This window comes from Hippopotamus amphibius, chromosome 5 (genome assembly GCF_030028045.1).
Source record: "Hippopotamus amphibius kiboko isolate mHipAmp2 chromosome 5, mHipAmp2.hap2, whole genome shotgun sequence".
In the NCBI taxonomy this organism is placed as follows: Eukaryota; Metazoa; Chordata; class Mammalia; order Artiodactyla; family Hippopotamidae; genus Hippopotamus; species Hippopotamus amphibius.
Genome location: NC_080190.1, coordinates 81,007,783 through 81,028,607, shown reverse-complemented (window position 1 = coordinate 81,028,607; position 20,825 = coordinate 81,007,783). Strand labels below are relative to the sequence as shown.

General features: G+C 47.6%; 1 protein-coding gene across 1 annotated transcript in view; it reads left to right on the top strand.

Moving 5' to 3' along the window:
* The window catches only part of SIPA1L2 (signal induced proliferation associated 1 like 2), a 214,022-nt gene that overhangs the window by 179,218 nt on the left and 13,979 nt on the right, over positions 1–20,825 (top strand). Inside the window, exons 16-19 of the mRNA XM_057734789.1 lie at positions 4,786–5,010; positions 6,932–7,085; positions 9,369–9,588; positions 17,744–17,875. Coding sequence (XP_057590772.1) covers positions 4,786–5,010; positions 6,932–7,085; positions 9,369–9,588; positions 17,744–17,875 — 731 coding nt within the window. The remainder of the gene's footprint in view (positions 1–4,785; positions 5,011–6,931; positions 7,086–9,368; positions 9,589–17,743; positions 17,876–20,825) is intronic.

The window sequence follows — 20,825 nt, the reverse complement described above, 5'->3', positions numbered from 1 at the left end:
GACTTTAAAGCCACGTTTCAACTTCAGTTGCAGGTTCTTGCTCGTGTGGAATTCGTTGTTAAACACGTCCTCCTGTCTGTCCCCTGACTCACGTGGGAGGGCTAGAGAAAATAAGATTTTGAATATTTTAAAGTTTCTTTTTTAATTTTTAAATATGTAAGTGTTTTTCAACGTTAGCTATTAGTATCTTACATTTAAAATAAGATTGGAAATGTCAGGGTGTTGAGGTAAAAGGAACTTGGCTCCGTCGGGCGGAAGGGAGCCACCCACCAGCCTGGGGCTGAGCCTCTGCGGATCTGGAAATGCCGGGACCCAGATGGGGCACGCGTGTCCGTGATGATGAGCGACGTCGGCCCTGGGCGTCCGTCACCTGCTTCGGGTCCGCCGGGTGCGCGGTCCGCTGGGCGCCGAGGCCCGCTGCCCAGGGTCTCGGCCGTGGCTGGGAGCAGTCCAGGGAGCAGAAGAGACTCTTCGGGGCTGGCGTCAGCGCTGCGCGCCCTGGCCGGCCACCCGCACCCCCCGCACTCGGTATCCCACCACGTCTCAGCCGCTTCTCACCGCTCACCCCTGGGTGAGATGGCTGAGTGCTCACTGTGTATCTGCCCCCAGGCGAGAGAGACGCTCCCCTTCTCTGGAGAGCCTGTCTCCTTCACTTGTATCCACAGCGCTTAGTACAGGCCCTTGAACGTGGTAGGCGTTGAAATGTTTGTTGAATGGAGGGACGTCTGAGAAGCCTGTTGAGAAATGCTTGTTAAGGAAGTACCAGTGTCTGGGTAGCCTAGGGAAGTAGGAGGCCCAGGGGGTCGACGGTTCCCAGTTTCAGGAGCCCAGACCCACCCGTAGCACACTCTTAACACTCTGATTCTGGTTTTTCACCACCAACACCACTGCCACCCCTGCCAGCCCTGCCACACCCTCCTGCGTGCTCCCAGCAGCCATCCAGGAGTAAAGCTAGCGTGAGCTGTGTATGTGGTACGATTCCGGGATCGTGCTGAGGACAGAGAAGGGGGACTTTCAACTCCTGAGGACAGGCCGCACTGGTGTGAGGGGAAAACAGGGTGTGTGTGTGGGTGGGGGGCCTGGGGGAGGGGTGTGCAGGAATCGCCACCCATTAAGCAGCACAGGCCTAAACCCTGCCGGCTCTCTCAGGCTGCTCCATGCTTTTCATTCCGCAAACCCATTTGGGTTGGTTTGGTTTTTTTCCTGCAAGGGCGGGGCACTTAGATAAGCGCTCAGAATACAAAGCAGTATTCATTGGAGCCTAGCCAAGCTTCTGCAAAGTGAAATAAACCAACTGCCAAAAACACAGAACAAAAAACCCACATTCTGGCTCATGTGATTATGTCTTGTTTACCCTTATTCGTGTCATCATACTCGTCACTCTTTGTAAAGGATTGGAAGTTGGCAGAGAAGCTCTAAAATAGGAACTTGAGTCTAGAAGGAAAGGATTCATGAAAACCTTTTTGCCAGCGTTCTAGAATGTTTACCAGCTTCAGAGAAAACCTTTATGACCGCGTTACTGCTGCTAAACACGGGTTTTTGCCATGTTGTTCATCAAATGGATGCAGTACGTTTGTTCTTAGAGTTTAACTTTAAAATATTTTACTATTGGGGTAAACATCGTTTGTAACCAAGCCTGAATGAGGAAAATGTATTTTATAAAACGAATGGGAAAACACCGGGCTGGTGACCACGCTATCCTTATGCACGACACAATCTCAAAAAAGTGTTCCATTGGGCGATTTCAGGGGATACATTCGAGTAGCTCATGCAGCATATTAATTATATTAGACTATGGGTGCCCTAGACTTTGACTATAAAACAACTCAGGGATAATCAAAGGCTTTAAAATGCATGACATCCATGGTAGCTAACGGCAACGCACAGTCCTGCGCTGGGCTCTGAATGGGGAAACCAAAGGCATAAGCGTTATTGGGACAACTGGGAAACGAGAACATGGACTATGTGTTAGATAATAGGGTTATGTTAATGCCCGATTTCCTGAGTGTAATAATCACATTGTTCCCTGTGGGAGAATGTCTTTGTTTTAGGAAATGTGTATTGAAATATAGAAGTATGATGTCGTAAAGTTTGCAGCTAATTCTCAGACGGTTCAGAGAGGAAAGATGCAGCTGTGGCTGGAGAGTAACAACTATTACATCTAGATGATGGGGTAACTCCTATCTTTATACCTTTTCAAACTAAGAAGCTTAAGGGAAAGACATACAGGCCTTCAGAGCCCATTGCCTGGATAAGGAGTTTTCATGTTGGGGGTTTACTAACTGGTCTGCACCCAGTAACTGGAGAGACGTCATTAGCACCACCTCTCAGTGCCTGTTTATTTATTCCTTGCATATTGCTTAGGTCACCTCGGGACAGGGGAAGGCAGTAAAATCCCTTCCCCAGGGCCCAGACCTAGACCCCAAATGGAGGGAGCCTCTATCCTACTCAGGGACACCAGACCTGCCACCAGCAACCCAGTGATTCAGAGGAGCAGACGGATGCAGTGTTCTATTTGTTTATTTTGTGTGTTACTTTCTCAAATACTACCATGTCTCCAACATGCAGAGACCCAAAGATGGGTTGGTATATTGTTTCCTTTTTTCCTTTGGAGCCTTTATAAAAAGTCCACTTTAATATGATTTTTAATTTTAGACTTTTTTTTATTTCCATCATTGAATGATACTTGTTTTATACGTAGGTTTTTCAGTCAAGGTTTGTGCTAATCAGAGATTTCAGAATAAGATTTTAGTTTTATCAAGGAGCTTATCACCCAAGGAACCGGGTGGTAAACTCTTTCAGTAGCAAGAACTTGTGAATAATTCTTTCCTGTATCCCTTTAAAAAAATGAACTACATTTATACAGTTCTTACCTTGTGTCAGGCACTGTTCTAAGTGCTTTGCTAATATTAACTCAGAAAAATTTTCAGAGCAACCCTCTGAGGTGAATAGTGTTATATCCATTTTACAGATGGAAAAACTGAGATTAGTAAGTTTGCCCAGGGTCTCCCACTGCTAGGTGATAGCAGTCCGGCTCTAAAATCTGTGAGGTGCACCTGTGTGTCAAGGTTACTGAAAGCAATGCTCACCTGCCTTCGTAAACTCTGACGTTAGAACTGTAATTGAAACATTTAAAACTGTTCATATTTTCAAAGTAATTCCTGATCTCTATTTTTACTTATTTTTCATAAAACATTATAATGTTGGTTTTCCTGAATTAAAAAAAGGTTTTTAGGCTTTTATATTTCTAGGGATGGTCATACAGCGCGTGGGGGTCCTAAGTCCTTATAGCCTAAGCTGAGCCACTGACCTTTAAAATTTCTGTTGTTTTTAGGGATTCGGTCTTTTATTTTTATTTATTTATTTTTTTAAATCTTTTTTTTGGGCTGTGTTGGGTCTTCGTTTGCTGTGCGAAGGCTTTCTCTAGTTGTGGCGAGCAGGGGCTACTCTTCCTTGCGGTGCGTGGGCTTCTCAGTGCAGTGGCCTCTCTTGTTGCAGAGCACAGGCTCTAGGCCCATGGGCTTCAGAAGTTGTGGCTCGTGGACTCAGTAGTTGTGGCTCATGGGCTCTAGAGCGCAGGCTCAGTAGTTGTGGTGCATGGGCTCAGTTGCTCCACAGCATCTGGGATCTCCCCAGACCAGAGATAGGACCCATGTCCCCTGTATTGGCAGGCAGATTCTTAAGCCCCGGGATTCTGTCTTTTAAATGTTATTTTGTATCACGTGATAATGCAGTGACCATCTGTATAACCACACTGGATTGTGGAGTCGGCATTGCTGTGTCAGGAGTCCCGTGTCCTGTCCAGTCATAAGCCCTTCTTTTCTTCCTCAAGGTGGCCATTACCCTGGCTTTGGCGATAACCTTGCCCTCACTTTTCTCTGCGTTTTCCTACTGATTTATACATTTCTGAACCACATATTGTTCAGTTTCGCCTGTTTATGAACTTTCTTTAAAAATGGGATCATGCTTGACATTTTCTGTGTGACGTTCCTCTTTTTCCACGTTACGTTTGTGAGATTCACCAAGTCGTCTGCAGCCTCCACTCATTCATCCCTGGAGCTTTCCTTTCACTCACTCGTCTTTACTAACTGACCATCCATCCCACTGCTGATGACTGGGTGCCACCCCAGGGGGGCTCTTAGGCTCAGTGCTCCTGTCAGCACTGTTACCTGTTTCCAGCTGTACCTGTGCAGGGGTTTATCTAGGGTGTGTGCTTAGGAGTGGAATTGCTGGGTCATAGGCCGTGCAGGTGCCCATCTTACAGGAAACGACCAGGCTGCCTTCCAGACTGTGTGCACACGTTCTCTCCCACCAGCAGTGGGAGGGTACCATTGCCCCAGGTCCTGGCTAACGCTGGGCGCTCATCGTCAGAGGTTCCCATCACTCTCTGGTGAGTGTGCCGTGATAGTATACGGTTTGCACCGGCATTTCCCAGGGGACGGCGGAGGTTGAGCCCCTTCTCTTATGTTTATTCACCACTTGAGTTTCTTTTCTTTTGAGGCATCAGGGTGGTGCCCATTCTTCTGTGAGATTTCCCCTGACTGTGCTCTGAACATCCTTCCGGCCACAGGCGTACCGCTTTGCACGTGAGCATCCTTGGCCTGTTGGGAAGCAGGGCATTCTAAAGGCGCACGGCAGAGAGACAGCCACATCTGCCCCCCCCCCCCCGCCCGATTTCGCTCCCAGAGAAGGACAGGACTCGAGCGTGGTGGCTCCGAGTTGGGCAGTGTGCTCACACCGCTGAAATCTGACTGTATCACAGCTTCTGTCTGTTTTTCTCCCCAGTGGTTCACACCATTCAGGAAGCCCCTCGGCTCACTGTTCCAAAAGCAGTGGGTCTCTGGATACGTCCAAAGTCTACATCGTGTCTCACAGCAGCAGTCAACAGGCCCCGGGGTCCATGTCCAAACCCTACCACCGGCAAGGGGCCGTGAACAAATACGTCATCGGCTGGAAGAAATCGGAAGACAGCCCGCCACCCGAGGAGCCTGAAGTGGCTGAGTGTCAGGGGTAAGGCGTCTGGGGGCTCTTCTCTAGGCAGACCTTGGGCGTTTGGGGCATGGACTAAGCGAATGTATTTTTCCCCCAGTAGAAACAGATTTTCTAAAAAAGAATAGTCGAGAAACATCTTGGTAATAAAACTCTTTAAATGTTGGCATTTATATTTCTCTTTAAAAGTCTTCTCTTTCCTTCATGTGTTCGTATAAAATTAAAACAAATTTCTAGTCCTTGTTTTTATAATCATGTACCATGTCCTGCTCACCTCTGTAGGTCCTTGTGACTGGCACGGAGTAGACCCTCAGAGCATACTTACTGACGTATCATTTGGCAATTTTAATAAAGTCACTAAGTTAGCAGAAAAAAGGCTAGCGATTTGTATTCAGACACATTGGGAGACTGAAATAGCACATCTTATTAGTGACTTTAGGTATTACCTTTTTATCCCAGCAGTTACTGATGAGACCTGGCTTTGTTTTTTTTTTTTCCTCCCCTACGTCTTTCCCAAAGCAGATGGGAACTGGAGCTCTTAAGCACCTCCACCCCCAAATCTCAGGGCCGACAGCTGGGCACGTCTGGCCCCCTCTTCACAAAACATCCACGGTCGTTTCCCACGTGGCTTTTTTGCAACTCCCCCATCCCCCAGGTCCTGGGTTCTTTTTTAGCTCCCAAGCCAACCAGATCTTCAGTCACTCTTTAGAGTTTTTAAAAGCTTCTTCCCCAGTCACTGCGTTCATGTCATCAGCGTTGCTCCTGCCTCCAGAGCTGGAAAGTTCAGGAAACCTGACCTACCTTGGGAACAAAGCAAGAACTGTAGCAATTTCAGATAACTCATTCTTTTTTTTTTTTTTTTTTGAGTTATGCAAATTACTAATTTTTTTTTTTTTTGCAAATTACTAATTTTGAAAAATCACCGTCTCATTTAATCTCTACATCGCAAAAGAATTAGGCTACTCTGAACAAGACAGATAACTCATTCTTAATTTTGAGCATGTCTGTGTGAGTTTCACATCCTGACCATTGCCCTGTGAACTATCACCCTGTGACACAACAGCCTCACTTTGGAAACAGGGTCATCTCCGTGACGCAGGACAGTGACACTCAGCTCATCCTCTGTGGGCTGCCGCCCTAGGCCGTGGGTTCCTGGAGCATCACGTTTCAGGCTGCAGGGCCCATGCACCTCCACTGACAGTGCAGCCCCTGATCCTTCACCCACCGTGTCTTCAGGAGTCTTCCGTGGCTCAAACTGCACTCCCAGACCAAACCTTTTAAGAATGACTCCCCAGTTTTCTCCATGGAAAAGAGCTGTAGATAGTAACTCAGCTAGATAGTCTTTGTCCATAAATACATTTCTATATACTGGTAATCCGGGGGGCAGCTGCTTTCTTTACCCAAATAGCTTTGCAAAATGGCTGAGAATCAAAATGCTTGGTATGTGCCCTGATCGATTACCCTTCAACGTCAGGTTCCCCAGGGTCCCGCTCTCCGTGTTGCGGGGTGGATGGTGGGGTGGGGTTGTCCAGCCACAAGAGAAAGGTTCTCTCAAGTTCCTGAGACGCACCAGGCTTCCTCCAAAGAACACAGGATAATCTCTGATGAATTATTGAAACTGTGTTTTCTGACACAGATTGGGAAAGGGAAGACACAGCCTTGTTTGAAAAGTTGGCTCTCTGTTTTCTCATCCAGGGCTTTGGGGATCCGATTTGTTTCTGAATTATTCAGAAACCTAACTTTGCAGTCGAGCTCATTTCACAAATGTAAGATGGCATGGGGATCTGGAGACAGAAGTGAACCAGCTCAATAATTAAGAAGAGCTGTGTGTATGTGAACGTGGCGGGTGAAGCTGGTGACTGGGTTTTAATTCTTAAGGCTACAGGCGCTTTACAAATAGGCTGACAACTGTCTTCACTTCCCTCCTGGCTTGTTTCACCAGGCTGTATGGTGAGATGGGTCTCCTGTCCACGGCAGCTCAGCAGCAGGCAGTGGTGGGAGATGCTGTCTCAGAGACGCAGCACGTGCTCTCGAAAGAAGACTTCCTGAAATTGATGCTCCCCGACAGCCCCTCAGTGGAGGAGGGGAGGAGAAAGGTTAGTGACTCTTGTGTCGCTTTGAAGTTACCAGCAGCACTAAGGGAAAGCCTAGAGATACCAGGAGGGCTCCCCGAGTTCTCTCACATGTCACCTCTCTCGTGATCCTGCCCACAGCTCTGAGCCCAGCTGGCCATTTTCGCTGTTTTTCCACCACAAAGCAGAGTGAGCCTGGGAGAGGTCAGGAAGGGCCGCTTGCTAGGCAGAGAGAGGGAGCTAGAGGCAGGCAGGCCTGACCTCAAATCGCGGCTGCAGTGACCATCAGCCGTGTGATTTTGCTCACGTGACTTAACCTCTTGGCCCAGTGTTGTCTTCTGAAAAAAGGAAGCAATAGTGAAGGTACTACAGAGTTACAGCAAAGAGAAGAACCAGCCTCACACAGGACCTGGACATAACAGGAGATCGGAAACAGTAGCTGTTAAAATCCACACCGCCTGACTTTTGCTCCAGAAGCGTACCAAGGATAGAGTTCTCCAAGCCATTTTGCTCAGGTATAATCCTGCTCCAGAAGTGGGCTGGAGTTAGGGACTCTGCTGCCGGGCATTGTAAACCAGATGGCACTTGCCCCGTGCTTGTAAACCTGTGCGGCGCTCACGAGGAAAGGCCACCCATCAGTGTCACAAACCAACTTCACGTTCGAGGGTACAGCTTCATCACCATGGTGCAGGCCCTCGCTGCTGTTAGATGACTTTATTATCCTTATTAGTTTTAGTTTGTATTATGACAGCCTCTTAAACCACGTTGTTACATAATGAAAAGTATGAAACAGGACTCGCAGGTAATCTAGCCCAGTCTCTTCTTTTGGCAAGTAACTGAGGCTGCAAGTGGTGGAATGTGACATTCCCAGAAGTATTTGGGGGTGGAGTCAGCAGTGGAATGCAGGCCTTCTCCCTTCTAACCTGGTGCTCTCTTGGCCAAATGAAAAGAAAAAAGTCGGGCGTGGCCACCTTGACTGGGATCAGGATAAACAGCAAGCCTTTGTGTTCCTGTCTTCCCTATAATAAAACAATGCTGCAATTAACCTAATTGTGTTCTTAGAATAACACCCTAATGAGATACTACCTCAAAGCCGTTTTAATCTAATGGGCCTGTAATCATGTTCTGAAGAACCCGCTGGTCGTGTGTGGAGAGGTAATCCCAGAAGAACTCAATAGAATGAGTCTTTTTTTTTTTTTTTTTAATTTGTATCACATCATGTATGTGATACTGTATAAGTTTGGGTGCAGGCTCTTGTACCAAAAGTGCAAATAGCTTTTCTTTTAATAGAAATGAACTTCTCCTTGGTATGCAGTGTTTTTTTTTCCTTCTTCTAAGACAAATCACCTTCTTTTCACAGTGTAAACTTAACTTTGCAGTTCACACACACTCGGTTCCCATTCATCAGTTGGACGGACTTGACAGAATGAAAGGAACACATACAATAGAAATATTTTTAGCCTTCTGGCTGCATTCACAAACGTAAATAGCCATTTCTGTATTTGCTTGATGCAAACATTCTGGCTTCTACTATTATTGATGTAAAAGGAATGTGGTTCAGGATGTAGAAGTTGAGAATTCAGATTTGATTTACTTTTTCTTGAGTTTTTGGCTACTTGCTTCTTTAGTATGAATTTTCCCTACCCTATCTGTGATTTAACACAGTCATTTTAGTGGTTTCTTTAAATCTGGTTATGATTACTATAACTCAATTCTCAACAACTGTAATAGACTTTCATGAGTGAAACTGTAATGTTTGTAGACGATGATATTTTCCTGGACCACTGTCTTTCTTGAACCTGTGTGTGGCTTAGAAAGCTGCAGCGCTCAAAAATTAATACTGTTCTTATTATCTAGATTAGATTGAACCTCACATGTAGTTGATATTAATATTAAAATGTAGTCATTTCAAATCAAAATCAAGCTAGCGCTAGGTGTGGTTTTGAATACCTGTCGCCTGAAATGGCAGTGTTCTGTATTTCCAGAAGCTGCCACAGATATGAGGTTATGGACTTTCCATTTAATATTTCAGAATTAATAAAGCTGTGCATGTCTAATTCATGGTGATATTTAACAAAACGCCAAAGGAGGAGAACAGCCAAGTCCAGTACCTGCAGGAAGCCCTTGTGTGTTTGCCTAGGTGACCGCGTGCCTGGTGTAGCATCCCTGAGCTGAGGCTTTGTGCCTGCCGGCTGCTCAGAGATGCTCCCACGGTGGTGCGGGACCCACCTGAGTTAGTCAGGTGATTCCACACTTCCAGCTTTCTGACGGCTGTTTTTCCTTCCCTCCACCCCTTTCAACCTCTAGTTTTCGTTCTATGGGAACCTGTCCCCTCGGCGCTCGCTGTACCGCACGCTCTCCGACGAGAGCGTCTGCAGCCACAGGAGGGGGTCTTCCTTCGGCAGCTCCCGAAGTTCCATCCTTGACCAGGCCCTGCCCAACGACATCCTGTTCAGCACCACCCCGCCCTACCACAGCACCCTGCCGCCCCGGACCCAGCCGGCGCCCAGCATGGGGAGCCTGCGGAGTAAGTGCCCAGGCTGGATTGAGCGGGCCTCACGGGCTCTTTGGGAGTGGGTCTCCTATGGGGGTTGGAGGGACATGTTAATTCTTTAAGCTATCTATCATTTGGTGGTGTGTTTTCTTTTTTAGTAATTTTTAAAGGTGATAAAAGCCCCAAAGTGGACATTTTTTAAAAGTTAAGCACTACTACCAATTTTGCAGAAAATTGAGAAATCCATATTAAACCTTTTTAGTAAGTAAAATAGTGACTTTTATACCCAGCTCAGCTGTTACATCCATAAAGAAAAAGTATCTAAAGCCTGACTTTGTAAAGAGAAAAGGGTGCCATGTGGTAGATTTTCCAGTGGGCAGCGTGCAGGGAGGAAGGTTGGTTTTCTTGCCTTCTGTGTCTGTTTCTTCTTGATCTTCAAGATATGGTGATGGGGAAGGTGGCAGGTAGGCGTCAGGACACCTGGGTCCCAGCCTTGGCTCTTCCCACATGGTACCATGTCCCATCACTTAGATTCTCTGTGTCCAGTTCACTCCAATTTATTGGCCATGGGTTGACTAGATAATTTCTAGATGATTTTCCTTCACATCCTAAAACCTTTCCTTTGTACATAGTGTTAGTTCCTCAGTAACGTGTCATTGTTGAGGGTGATTTGTTTTTTTTGCATTAGTTAGCTTTATTGCCTTTTTTCATAGTTAATTTCCATTGTACAGGAAGGAGGAGGACTTAATCAGAAATACATTCATTGTCAGGGTATTTTTTAAATTTCATCATAGAAAGAATTCTCTTTAGAACCAATTTGAACTTCCTAATACACGTATAGGTCCCAGGCTAAATGAAATAAAAGTTCTAATAATCTTTCTAATGTTTAACGTAATTGGAAATGAACCTTGTCTCATAAAATTCTTAATCTATTACTTTAAGTAACATAATATCCTGCCTGTTACGAAAAGTCCATTTGCCTAAATGGAAGAAACCTTTATACTCCCTCATGATAAAGGTATGAAGATGAGGCAGACCTATTCTACTGCCCTAATATTTCTCCAGAAGCTTGTCCTTTTTTGTAAATAGGTAACTTTAATGGCCTCTTAAAAGCTTTCCTAAAACCAGTAAAACTCTATTTTCTTGCAGATGTTATATCTTTCACTTAAAAATGCTTGAGGTGTGATTGTGAAACCTACAGCAGATATGTTAATATAGTTCTTACATTCTACCCTTCGTTTGCTTCCACGTGGAAGACACACAGCTTACCCTTGGACAGCAGGGACCCACTTACACACAGGTTGTTTTCCATGTAAATATCACAGTGCTGCACAGTTGGTTGAATCAGAGGATACGACTCCTCGGGTATGGAGGAACCTCGGGTACTGGGGCCATCTGTAAAGTTATCCACAGATCTTCCACTGTGTGGGAGGTCCACACCCCTAACCCCCATGTTGCTCAAGGGTAAACTCTATATCCTATTTTTCAGCTTCTTTTTTTTTTCTTAATGAGGATTATTCACTTAGAGCAGCTTTAGGTTCACAGCAAAATTGAGCAGGAGGTGCACAAATTTCCCACGTACACACCTCTGTCCCCACAGGTGCACAGTCTCCCCTCAGCACAGGGGTACATGTGTTAGAGAACACTGAATGCCTTCATCCCTCAGTGTGCATAGTTTACACTAGGGTTCATTCTTGGTGTCATACCATCTATGGGTTTGGACAAATGCATGATGCCATATATCTACCATTGTAGTATTATACAGAATGTTTTCATCTCCCTTAAAAATCCTCTGTGCTCCACCTGTTCATCCCTCTCTCTCTCTAACCCCTGGTAATCACTGGTCCTTTTACTGTCTCCATAGTTTTGTCTTTTCCAGGTGTCATATAGTTGGAGTCACACAGGATGTAGCCTTTCCAGATTGGCTTCTTTAGTAATTCACTTAGTAAGATACAATTAATGTCTGTCCCCGCCCACCCCCGTGTTTCCATGGCTTGATAGCTCACTTCTCTAAAACGTTCTGTTGTCTGGGTATGCCAGTTTATTTCCCCATTCACCTACTGTAGGACTATATCCTTTTATGGTAAGTGCAAAGGCACAGTGGAAACAGGCAGGATACACTGTTCACTGTCAAGTTGAAAACTGCCCACCTTGCCTTCGTTGTCTGCCCCTCTAGGAAAAGCAGGAAGAGTGGCCCTTGCTGCTTGGTCTTCTCAAATGAAACCTTCTTATTTTCTCATGTGACTCCTCCAATTTCTAAACTTTACAACCTACTCAGAAAAAAAAATTCTCTAGGTCTGATGGATCAAATGACAAAATATAAATGAATAAGGGAACTGGGAGTAGTTTGAATTAATGTATCTCCCCCCCCCCAAAAAAAAACACTTCTGATTCCCTCCTCCCTGCCCAGCAAGAGGTTTAGCTGCAAGGATCTGGTGTCCTTGGGAGGATGCTTGCCCCTGGGACCCCTGACACCCACACTCACCTGTGTGGTCGTTACTCCTGTATCTACTCAAAGCAGAGTTCAGTCCACCTTTGCTTTCTGTGGTTTCTGGTCTCTCAGCAGAACCCCTATAAGCAGATCTCACTCTGAGAGTAGTTCCAACAGTCTGACCCCGGAATAAGCCAGAGAGTTGACATGTGGGAGCTTGTGCCCAGCAGAGGCCTGTGAGCTAGAAATGAGGACTCTTTGGGGTCGCCCAGGTGTTTCGCTTAGTTTCTCAGAGACGTAGCTTCACGTGAGAACTTGGAGTGGATGTTAGGTTCGTTCTCCCGGAGTGTGTAGCACTGGATGGTTCAATAGCTGCAGAGGTCCAGCAGGAATCTACAGAAGGCACCATGTAGTCTCCTAATATTTCAACCTCACTGTCCTTAGGAAGCACCTGACCTTCCACTCGTAGAGGCTCCGTCGGATCTCGTTCCTAATTTGGAGCGAGGACAGCACGCGGAAGGATGGGCAAGCCCATCTTTTCACAGTGCATCTCAGGAGACCCCATTCCGGCACCTTTTTTCAGTGTGATTATCAGGCACAGGCGTCTCATTCAGACTGTTTCAGCTTTTATGTGTCTCACACTTGCGTGCGTTCTCAGAATCTTTCTTACCCTGAGACCAGGATCTTAATCCAAGCTTGGGAGACAGGTGACATTTTGGATGTGACTCATGTCATGATTCATATATATTTCCTGGGGTGGGGGGCCCCTGAATGTGTTGTATCGTTCTGTCGTCAACTTGGAGGTGTAAAAATATGACCTGCTCCAGCCAGTGGAAAGAATTCTGAGATGTTTCTGCCTTGCATTTAGGGCGTTTGTTTCCATCATCGGTAGATTTCAGAGTAAAATTTCCTTACAGGCCCAGGTAGAAAAAAAAAATGGGGAGTGACCATTTTGACACAGTTCACAGACGCCAAAACCAATGATATTGAAAAGCTCTCACAGCATCCTTTCCTCCTTGACCATGTGGTTACCTGGCTTCATTCAGTGCAATGCCAAGCATGGACAGTTTTAGAGCATGTTTAAAGAGAATTCCTGGTTTTTTATGGAATGGAGTTTTATGAAACTCTCCAAGGAATGGTAGAAATCTTCATGTGTGGGTAGACTAATAAGAGTTCTTAAATTTTGAAAAATAAAAACAGAGTATTGGGTTCTATGTGTTCCCAAATCCTATAGTTGTGACCTAGGCTCCTCACAAAGGATGCTCCTTGAAGTTGAAAAGGGGTGGGGGAACGTCACTGGTGGTGCAGTGATGAAATCCGTCTGCCAATGCAGGGGACACGGGTTCGATCCCTGGCCCAGGAAGATCCCATGTGCCTCAAAGCGACTAAGCCCATGCACCACAACTACTGAGCCCACATGCCACAACTACTGAAGCCTGTGAGCTCTAAAGCCTGCATGCCACAACTACTGAGCCCATGTGCTGCAACTATGGAAACTTGTGCGCCTAGAGCCCGTGCTCTGCAACAAGCGAAGCCACCACAATGAAGAGTAGCCCCCACTCCCCACAACTAGAGAAAGCCCGTGTGTAGCAATGAAGACCCAACACAGCCAAAAATAAATAAATAAATCATAAAGGTGTGGGGGAGTTTTAGCAGAAAGGAAAGAAGTTACTATTTTCCCCATAATTTAGCACCCACTCAAGATGCTGCACACCCCAGGTGTAAACTCAGTGGTGCGTGGCCAGCAGAAGAGTCGCCCCTGCTTCCACCGGCACCACCGACGGTGTCCATGGCCGTCAGAATCAGGGTGTTCTCTGACTCGCTGTGGCATTGCTTTCTCTTTTTTCCAGATGTTCTCAGTCTCCCCTGTAGTAAACATCCATCGGTGTCTGGAGAGTAATTGTGAAACCTCAGCTATCTGACCACCAGGAAATGCTGTCAGGAAGTCTCCTCAGCATTTATCACAACAGCAATAAAGTCAGACGAAGTGAGAGAGTAGCATAGACATAGATACACTACCAGCTGTGAAATAGATAGCTAGTGGGAAGTTGCTGTATCACACAGGGAGATCAACTCGATGATGGGTGATGCCTTAGAGGGCGGGGGCGGGGAGGGTGAGGGGGAGTCGCAGGAGAGAGGGGATATGGGGATGTGTGTATAAATACAGCTGATTCACTTTGGTGTACCTCAAAAGCTGGTACAAGAGTGTAAAGCAATTATATTCCAGTCAACAGCCTTAAAAAAAAAAAAAAAGAAAAAAAAAAAGATGGTGCCCGTGATTTCAGGGTCACAATAAACAAACAGGAAACCACAAGATCGATGTGCAGGCCAGAGAGCAGAGGCCCCAGCAGTGGAGCCAGGACGCTGGCTGCCCTTCAGAAGCCATGAGTCACTTTCTTTCCTGGATTGACCCGAGGAGCAGCGTGGGCTCTGGAGTGGCACTGGCTTGAGAGAGCCGGCCTTGAAGTAACAGGCTTTGGTACCTACGTTGTGCCTTTTCTTTCCCATCCGGAGAGCTCAGGAAACAGCCCGGTTACACCTGCCATGGTTGCACACGAACAGGGGCTGGCTCCTGTACCTCCTTCCCCAGACCCCAGGGCAGCACCGGCAGGACTCGTCTGCTCCTGATGGCTCCTCAAGGGCAGAACCTGCCTCTTACGGGTTATCGCATCCCTAGGTACTGATGCAGTACCTGGTGGGACCCAGGATACAGCAGGTGCGGAGTAAACATCACCTGGGTGATACCTCATATCAGTTATAAGTATTATTATAAAGAATTTTTGGCGGTTTGGAGTCTTGGCAAAAAAAAAAAAGAAAAGAAGGTAATTTTTTTCCGAGTGTATGATTTTACAAGCATTGGAAAAAATTTAGGTGCTTTCAAAAAATTTTTTTAATTTTTTAATCTTTTTTTTTTTACAGTAGGTCCTTGTTGATTATCTGTTTAAAATATAACAGTGTGTACAGTACTCTTCATTTTGATATTTCAGAGAGGAACTTAGGGGAATTCCCTGGCGGTCCAGCAGTTAGGACTCTGGAGGGCACGGGTTCCATCCTTGGTCAGGGAACTCAGATGCCGCGTGCTGCGAGGAGCGGCCAAAAAAAAAAACAAATACAGAGAAGAACTTAGGCAGCTCCTCTTTCATTTAAGGTGATGCTTTGACTCTACTGAATGATGATGCATTTGGACTAAATCCATGCTTTCTTGGAGCTTTTCTCCCAGAACTATGTCCTTCCTCAAGCAGCTGCTACTCAATTGTGTCTTGGCAACTGTCGCCTCCTCGGACAGGCCTTCCTCAAACATGCCACTGCTTGTGTGATCTTGTTTGTTTATTCTCTCCATGTCACTTGTCGTGTAAGCTTCCTGAGAGGATGGGCTTTGTCTGTCTTACCCACTGCTCTGCCCCATCTAGGCATACAGTAGAAATTCAGTGAACACACCATAGATGGTTGAGTGGATAGTACTCCCAATAAATGCTTGAGGAAGGGAATCTTCTCCAATTTACTAATCTCCTTTACCCGTTCCATAGTGTCAGGTAAACACAGAGGTCCCATTGACAATTGGGGAAGATGGGTAATTGTCTGTAATAAAGTAGGAATATCCCGCCTCTTGCTTCCTGGTTCTCCATAAAAGTTGGAGGTTAGAAGGGTGCCCTGGGTTTGCGTCTGATTGTGACACACCCTGCTGGGGGGGTCTCTGGGCCCCCTCACCCCTCACCTCACTCTGGGTGGCAGCTTCCCGGCCTCCGAGTTTCAGATTCGTGCCATACAGAGTCAGAGCCGTAGTCTTTAACCCAAGATGGTCAGGTCTCCTCTGTCAACACCCCGGTGGGTGTTTGGGGAAGATGCTCTTCGAGCCCACAGCCGCAGGAGGGACAGGAAGAGGAGACACGGGACTTTAGCCCAGCCCTCCTTTCTCACTGCATTTTCCTCTCTTACCCTCTGTTATTTTCCTGTCCCTGCCTGGCTCCTGTTAGCAGGGGGAGGGCGTTGTGTGGTGGTGCTGGGGGGAAAGCAGACAGCACACAGGATGTGTATCGGGTTTGATTTTAGGCTCTAAGATGCCAGAAGCTCAGGTGAAGGATTATTTCTTTATAAAGGCAAAGAAAATCCTCAAGTTAACATTTCTTAGCAATACGTGACCAAGAGAGTGTACTTCCGGTAGAAATGTTCATTCACCTGAATAACTTTTCACCCCCTGATATTTTCCTCTCCAGTGAGGGAAGGAGAGGCAGGGGGTGAGGGGCATCCCCCGTGCACACCCGGTTCCAGCCGGCCCAGGGCCCCTTTCCCAGAGCTGCGACACACCGCCCTCTTCCTGACAAACTCAGCCGCAGGGAAATCAGTGGCGCAAGTCATTGCCACTTAGTCAAACGATTTCTTTTCACTTGGTGCAGAAAACCTGCTTTAAGTAAAGTAGCCGATGTGTTTAAGAGACAGAGGAAGTAACCAGCGGTCCCCGGGCTTCCTGACCTTTCTGCCTGGGGTGGGGGGGCGTTGAACCTTAAATTCTGGGTGAAGACAGGACCTCGGCAGGGTCAGCCCAGCCTCTGCCCTGCAGTGCTTCCCTGGGTTCAGAGGGGGCCGTCAGGAGAGGAGCAGACAAGGACAGCGAACATCACACACAGAACACGCTGGAAGGACTGCTAGTTCAAAGACAGGAGCACGTGGAGAGGGAGGGGGTAGGAACAGTGTTGATAAGATACCTGTTACTGGGTTCCTTTCAGAATGGAGGGGGCAGTGGTTCCACATCTAAGTGCGGTAATACTCAGAAGAGAGTGGCTGCGTCGTTCGCTGCAGCTGTTAGAGGTTGGCTAAGAGCTGCACGTGGAAGGTGCCGGAGAGAGAGCGTTAGTGTCCTTCAAGGCCAGATCACAGGCACCCTCCTCCTGCTCCAGATGCCAGCATTTCACGGCTTCCCCAAAGGATGTGGGAGCTGAAGTTACAGGTGCACTTGGTTAATTACGTCCCTTCCTTAACTTAATTGCAGGCTCAGACAGCCAGGTGGTCATTATTTTGATTGGTCTAATTAATCAGATGTGTCCACGAACAGCTGGGGGCCACGTTCTGGGTAGGTCCAGAAAAGGAGAGTTAGAGAAGGTCCAGCCTTTGGGAAATTTGTCCGCAGATGCGTAATGACTTCTTAACCGTTATTGCAAGTGACGTAAACGCTTCAAGTCCTGTGATGGGAGTTTAAAGAGAAGAAGAAATGTAAAAGGTCTATTTGCACAAAGGAAGACTAGCAAACACTCAGTTTGCAGGACGGGGAGAGGGTTCTGATTTAGCCAGTGATCAAGCCATCTCATTAAGTGAAAAGAGTAATCTAACCGCCGTTTTTGTACATAGCAAAATGTACAAAAGAGATTGCACCAAACCGTTTTTACAGTAGACTCTTCCCATGGGGGACGTCACCTCAAGGAAAACAGGAAGTAATCCTCAGGGTCATCAGACTCTGGTAGTGTCCTTGGGAGAAGCCCGCCCGGGAGAAGCTCACCTCTGCTTTTCTGATTTGTAGGAAATCTGAGTCCCCATCTTGCACCGGCCCCTGCCTGCTCGCGACCTCCAAGTGAGCCTGGAGGTCACAGCTCTTTCACAAAGCTCTTCCTCTCCAGCACTGTGTCTCCTAGGTGACTGTGGTGGGATGTCCGTTTCTTTGCTGGGGCAGGAGATCTTTTCCAAGAAGCCCCGTGGGCCCCTCCAAGGGCCAGGCCAGTACCTATGCTGCGATCCAACTGACGCTCTGGTTTTGTTTCTGTCTAGATGAGTTCTGGTTCTCCGATGGGTCCTTATTGGATAAGTCCAAGTGCGCAGACCCCGGCCTGATGCCCCTCCCGGACACGGTCACGGGGTTAGATTGGTCCCACCTTGTGGACGCTGCCCGGGCGTTTGAAGGTAAAGACTCGCAGCCTCCGGGGCTGGGGCGGCAACACAGGGGTCTTCCAAGTTAACGTTTGGATGCTCTGCGCATCTTCCAGGAGGAAAACGAGGGGATGGCTTGGGCTGAGACTGGGAGCATTTCCTTAGGGAGGCCCAGACGTTCAGGGACATGAGCCCTGGGCAGAGGGCCCCAGACCTGCTTCCAGGTCAGACACCAGCTGTGATCTGGCAGGAGTCATTTCTCCTCTTCCACCTCTGTTTTCTTACCTGCATTGTAGTGGTGAGGATCCAGGATGCAGGTTGTATCTTTCTTCCCAGCGTGATGAGGTTGAGACAGGAGGGGAAGGCCCTTCAGAGGCCCAGGCCACCCAGTTTGGCAGGACAAGCACAGGCATGGGCATCTGGCGTCTTGGGGTCCCTGCAGACTCTGGCGTGGCCTCCTTGACCCAGTGAGTCACCCTGTCTGCAGTGCGGCTTCCCCTAACCGTGTGGTCAGGACGGTGCGGAGCCGGCTGATCTCTAGGGCCCTTCGGCTGCCGTGCTGCCTTCCACTGTCCCTGGTGAACATTTCTGTGAATTTAGGGGGAGAGGTTGTGCCTTAGGAAACACCTTTTCTCTAGCCTGCAGGTAAAGAGGGGCCATAGACGTGGGAGATGCTTGCCTCCCTGGCATCTCTGGACCTTACATGTGGGTACAGGGACCCCTTGGCGACCGGGCTTCTAACTTTCTGCCACTTGTTGCCACACACTCTCCATGACTGCATCCTCTGCTCCTGGGTCACTGGCAGGACCCACAGAGGGCAGGCCGTTCTGCAGCCCCACCTGAGGCTCTCCTGTGAGTCTGCGTCTTCACTGCTGCCATCCCTCCCCCGCACCAGGGAGGGGTACGGCCACCTGAACGGCCCTTCTCTCTCCCTCCCCTTTTCACTCACCTGCTCTGGTCGTCGGTCCCATCACCTGTGATGTGCAGGCTTTGGGAAAGGAATTCAGATTCTTTGCCCAGGAGAGGCAGGTGCACTTTGCAGTCGGGCTGCTGCAGAGGATGGAGGTCGGCTGCCCTGACTGCTTCTCTCGTGAGCCGCCCTGCTAGACAGTTTTTCTCACCAGTGGGAATCAGTGCCTCTGGTCCTAAAACACCTTTTGGGCTCTGGGGGCGGGGTGAGTTGAAAGTTAATGTAGGCACATGTTAATTCAGTACAGGGATGTTTAGCTTTGGTAGATGTTGGCGGGCAGGGAACTGTTAGGAAGAAATTCCTGCAAAAGGCATGAGGTGTTCCTGCTCCCTTATTAGACAGACTACACCTGGTTTGGGTTTGCTGCTTTATAGAGTACTAGTTTCACGTGGAAACTTGAGAACGACTTGTCTGTTTGGTAATGCAGCCTTCATTTCTCTCAACCAGAAGTTGGTTAGAGTGGATTGTAAAAGCCCTAGTTATCTCCTAGGCTCCCAACACTGGCCCAACGTGACCAAGCCCCAGAGGGCACAAACACGGTCTCACCTCTGTTGCACACTGTTGTCTTCCTGCCCGAGGAGAGTATAAGAACTTCTATTCTGTCTTCTCGGTTTCTCCCACTGCATAAATATTGGCGTAGTACTCACCACACTGAATTCTGCATTATTCACGTCTCCGTCTCTTCCTATTAGATGACGAGTTTCTCAAGGGAAGCCTGCTTCTTAAATTTATCTTATCTTTATTTATCAAGCACACAGCAAGATAACCAAATGAGAGCTCGTGCAAAGGAGACAGTAGGTGCAAAATGCACAGGGTCCTGTGCCCTTGATCTGTCTCAGCACACAGCATAATTTTTTTATACATCTTTATTGGAGTATAATTGCTTTACAATGCTGTGTTAGTTTCTGCTGCACCACAGAGTGAATCAGCTATGTGTATACGTACATCGCCGCATCCCCTCCCTCTTGAGCCTCCCTCCCACCCTCCCCATCCCACCCTTCTAGGTCATCAGCAAAGCACCAAGCTGATCTCCTTGTGCTATGCAGCAGCTTCCCTCTAGCCATCTATTTTACATTTGTTATTGTATATATGTCAGTGCTGCTCTCTCACTTGGTCCCAGCTTCCCCTTCCCCCTCTGTGTCCTCAAGTCTCACGGCATAATTTTTAACCTCTGAGGTCCTTTTGCATTTTGTGTTCATTTTTCTTATTTAAAACAATATATATCACTCCATCTCTGTCTCCACCCTCGTTTGTGTCTTTGCTTGGTTCCCTGCCACCCTTCAGCAAAAAATCACTGCTATGAAGTGGATCTTTTCCGGGAGTTGGGCTGCGGGTGGGAGGTTGAGAGAGCAGAATGACGCCCACAGCAGTGACCACATTGTCCATCCAGGGGCCGTGGCTATAATCGCAGCCCTGCCGCTGGGCCACCAGCCTTCGGAGACGTCCCTTAGCTAAGACACTTTGTGCCGACACTGAATGTTGGACACCAGTCCTCTGAGGTACACACTCATGTTGGGTTTCAGCCTGCTCGTCTATGAAATGAGGACCTTTCCAGGGAACCTGGAGGGCTCCTCCCAGCCCTGCCCTCCAGTTCTGCAGTTCCATTCATCAGGGTATTTCTGAGCTGCAGGTAGAGGTCCGCTTGGGGTTGGCCACATCAGACAAAGGAGGAAAAAGCAGGGACGTATCAGCTAGCCAGTCCCCCAAGGGCAGGGGTACCTAAGTTCAACCAAAAGAAGGTGGGATTCTACTCGCCATGGGAGAGAACTTTGGTGACCTGACCTTTCTGAACTTTCCAAACAACATTTTATAGAAAATATGGAAAGAGTTGAGGTCGCATTTAAAAATTCCAGGTGCTACTCTGTAGGGTAGCATGCCACCTTGAGACAATAGTCAGCTCAGGAAAATTAAAGAATTTGCAGCTCCAGACCTTTGGCTAATCAGATTCTTTAGTATCAGTGTCAGCTCCACTGTGACGCAAGTTGGCATGGTGGTGACCAGACGTGATCCATG